This window comes from Egretta garzetta, unplaced genomic scaffold, assembly GCF_000687185.1.
Source record: "Egretta garzetta isolate BGI_Z169 unplaced genomic scaffold, ASM68718v1 scaffold140, whole genome shotgun sequence".
NCBI lineage: Eukaryota > Metazoa > Chordata > Aves > Pelecaniformes > Ardeidae > Egretta > Egretta garzetta.
In genome coordinates, this window is record NW_009258376.1 from 348175 (window position 1) to 348911 (window position 737).

The window sequence follows — 737 nt, forward strand, 5'->3', positions numbered from 1 at the left end:
CCCTCCAATGCCCGTGCTGGCCGGGCTTGGGCTGCGGCCATCAGTGCCCCAGAGGCTGCTGCAGGATGGGGACAGGGACAGGGATGGGCATGGGCATGAGGATGGGGATGGGGACGGAGATGGGGATGGGGACAGGGACACACTGACACCCCTCCCTGCCTTCCCCCTGCAGTGATCCGCGGCAGCATCCGGAGCGTCTCCAACGACGCGGAGCTGCAAGAATCCATCATCGGGGTGAGCGCCGCCCGCATCCACCGCCAAAAGTTCCCCCTCTTCCAGGCCAGGGGGCGGCCGGGGCGGCCGGTGGGCAGCATCCGCACCCCGCTGCGCTGCGGGGTCAAGCCAGGCCCCGGCACCTTCCTCTTCACGGGGTGGCTGGAGTTTGGCGAAGGCGGCCCTGCAGGCACTGGGGGGCTGGGGTCCCGCAGGCAGTGAGCACCCTGGGGGGACGCGGAGGTGTCCTGCCAGCAGGGATGGTGCCCGGAGGGAGCGTGGCACTTCGGTCCTCGCCACGCAGCCGGGCCTCGGTAGCACCCACCGCCGGGCTGCGGGGGGTCCCGGGAAAATCCTGCTGGAAGGGAAGGGATTTTCCCAGGGCATGCTGGCCTGTGGTCCCCAGGGACCTGCCTGGGTGAGGGGTGCAGGGGCACGGGGCAATGGGTTGGGGGCTCCCTGGGGACCGGGGTGCTGCATGCTCAGGGGATGCTGTGGGCTCGGGGACGCTGCATGCTCAGGGC

The 737-nt window shown here is 70.7% G+C and overlaps 1 protein-coding gene across 1 annotated transcript in view; it reads left to right on the forward strand.

Annotated features, from left to right (window-relative positions):
* ANTKMT (adenine nucleotide translocase lysine methyltransferase) overlaps nt 1–737 on the forward strand; it is a 34276-nt gene that overhangs the window by 21565 nt on the left and 11974 nt on the right. The window contains exon 2 of the mRNA XM_009640013.1: nt 173–399. Within this exon, the coding sequence (XP_009638308.1) occupies nt 173–399 (227 nt within the window). The remainder of the gene's footprint in view (nt 1–172; nt 400–737) is intronic.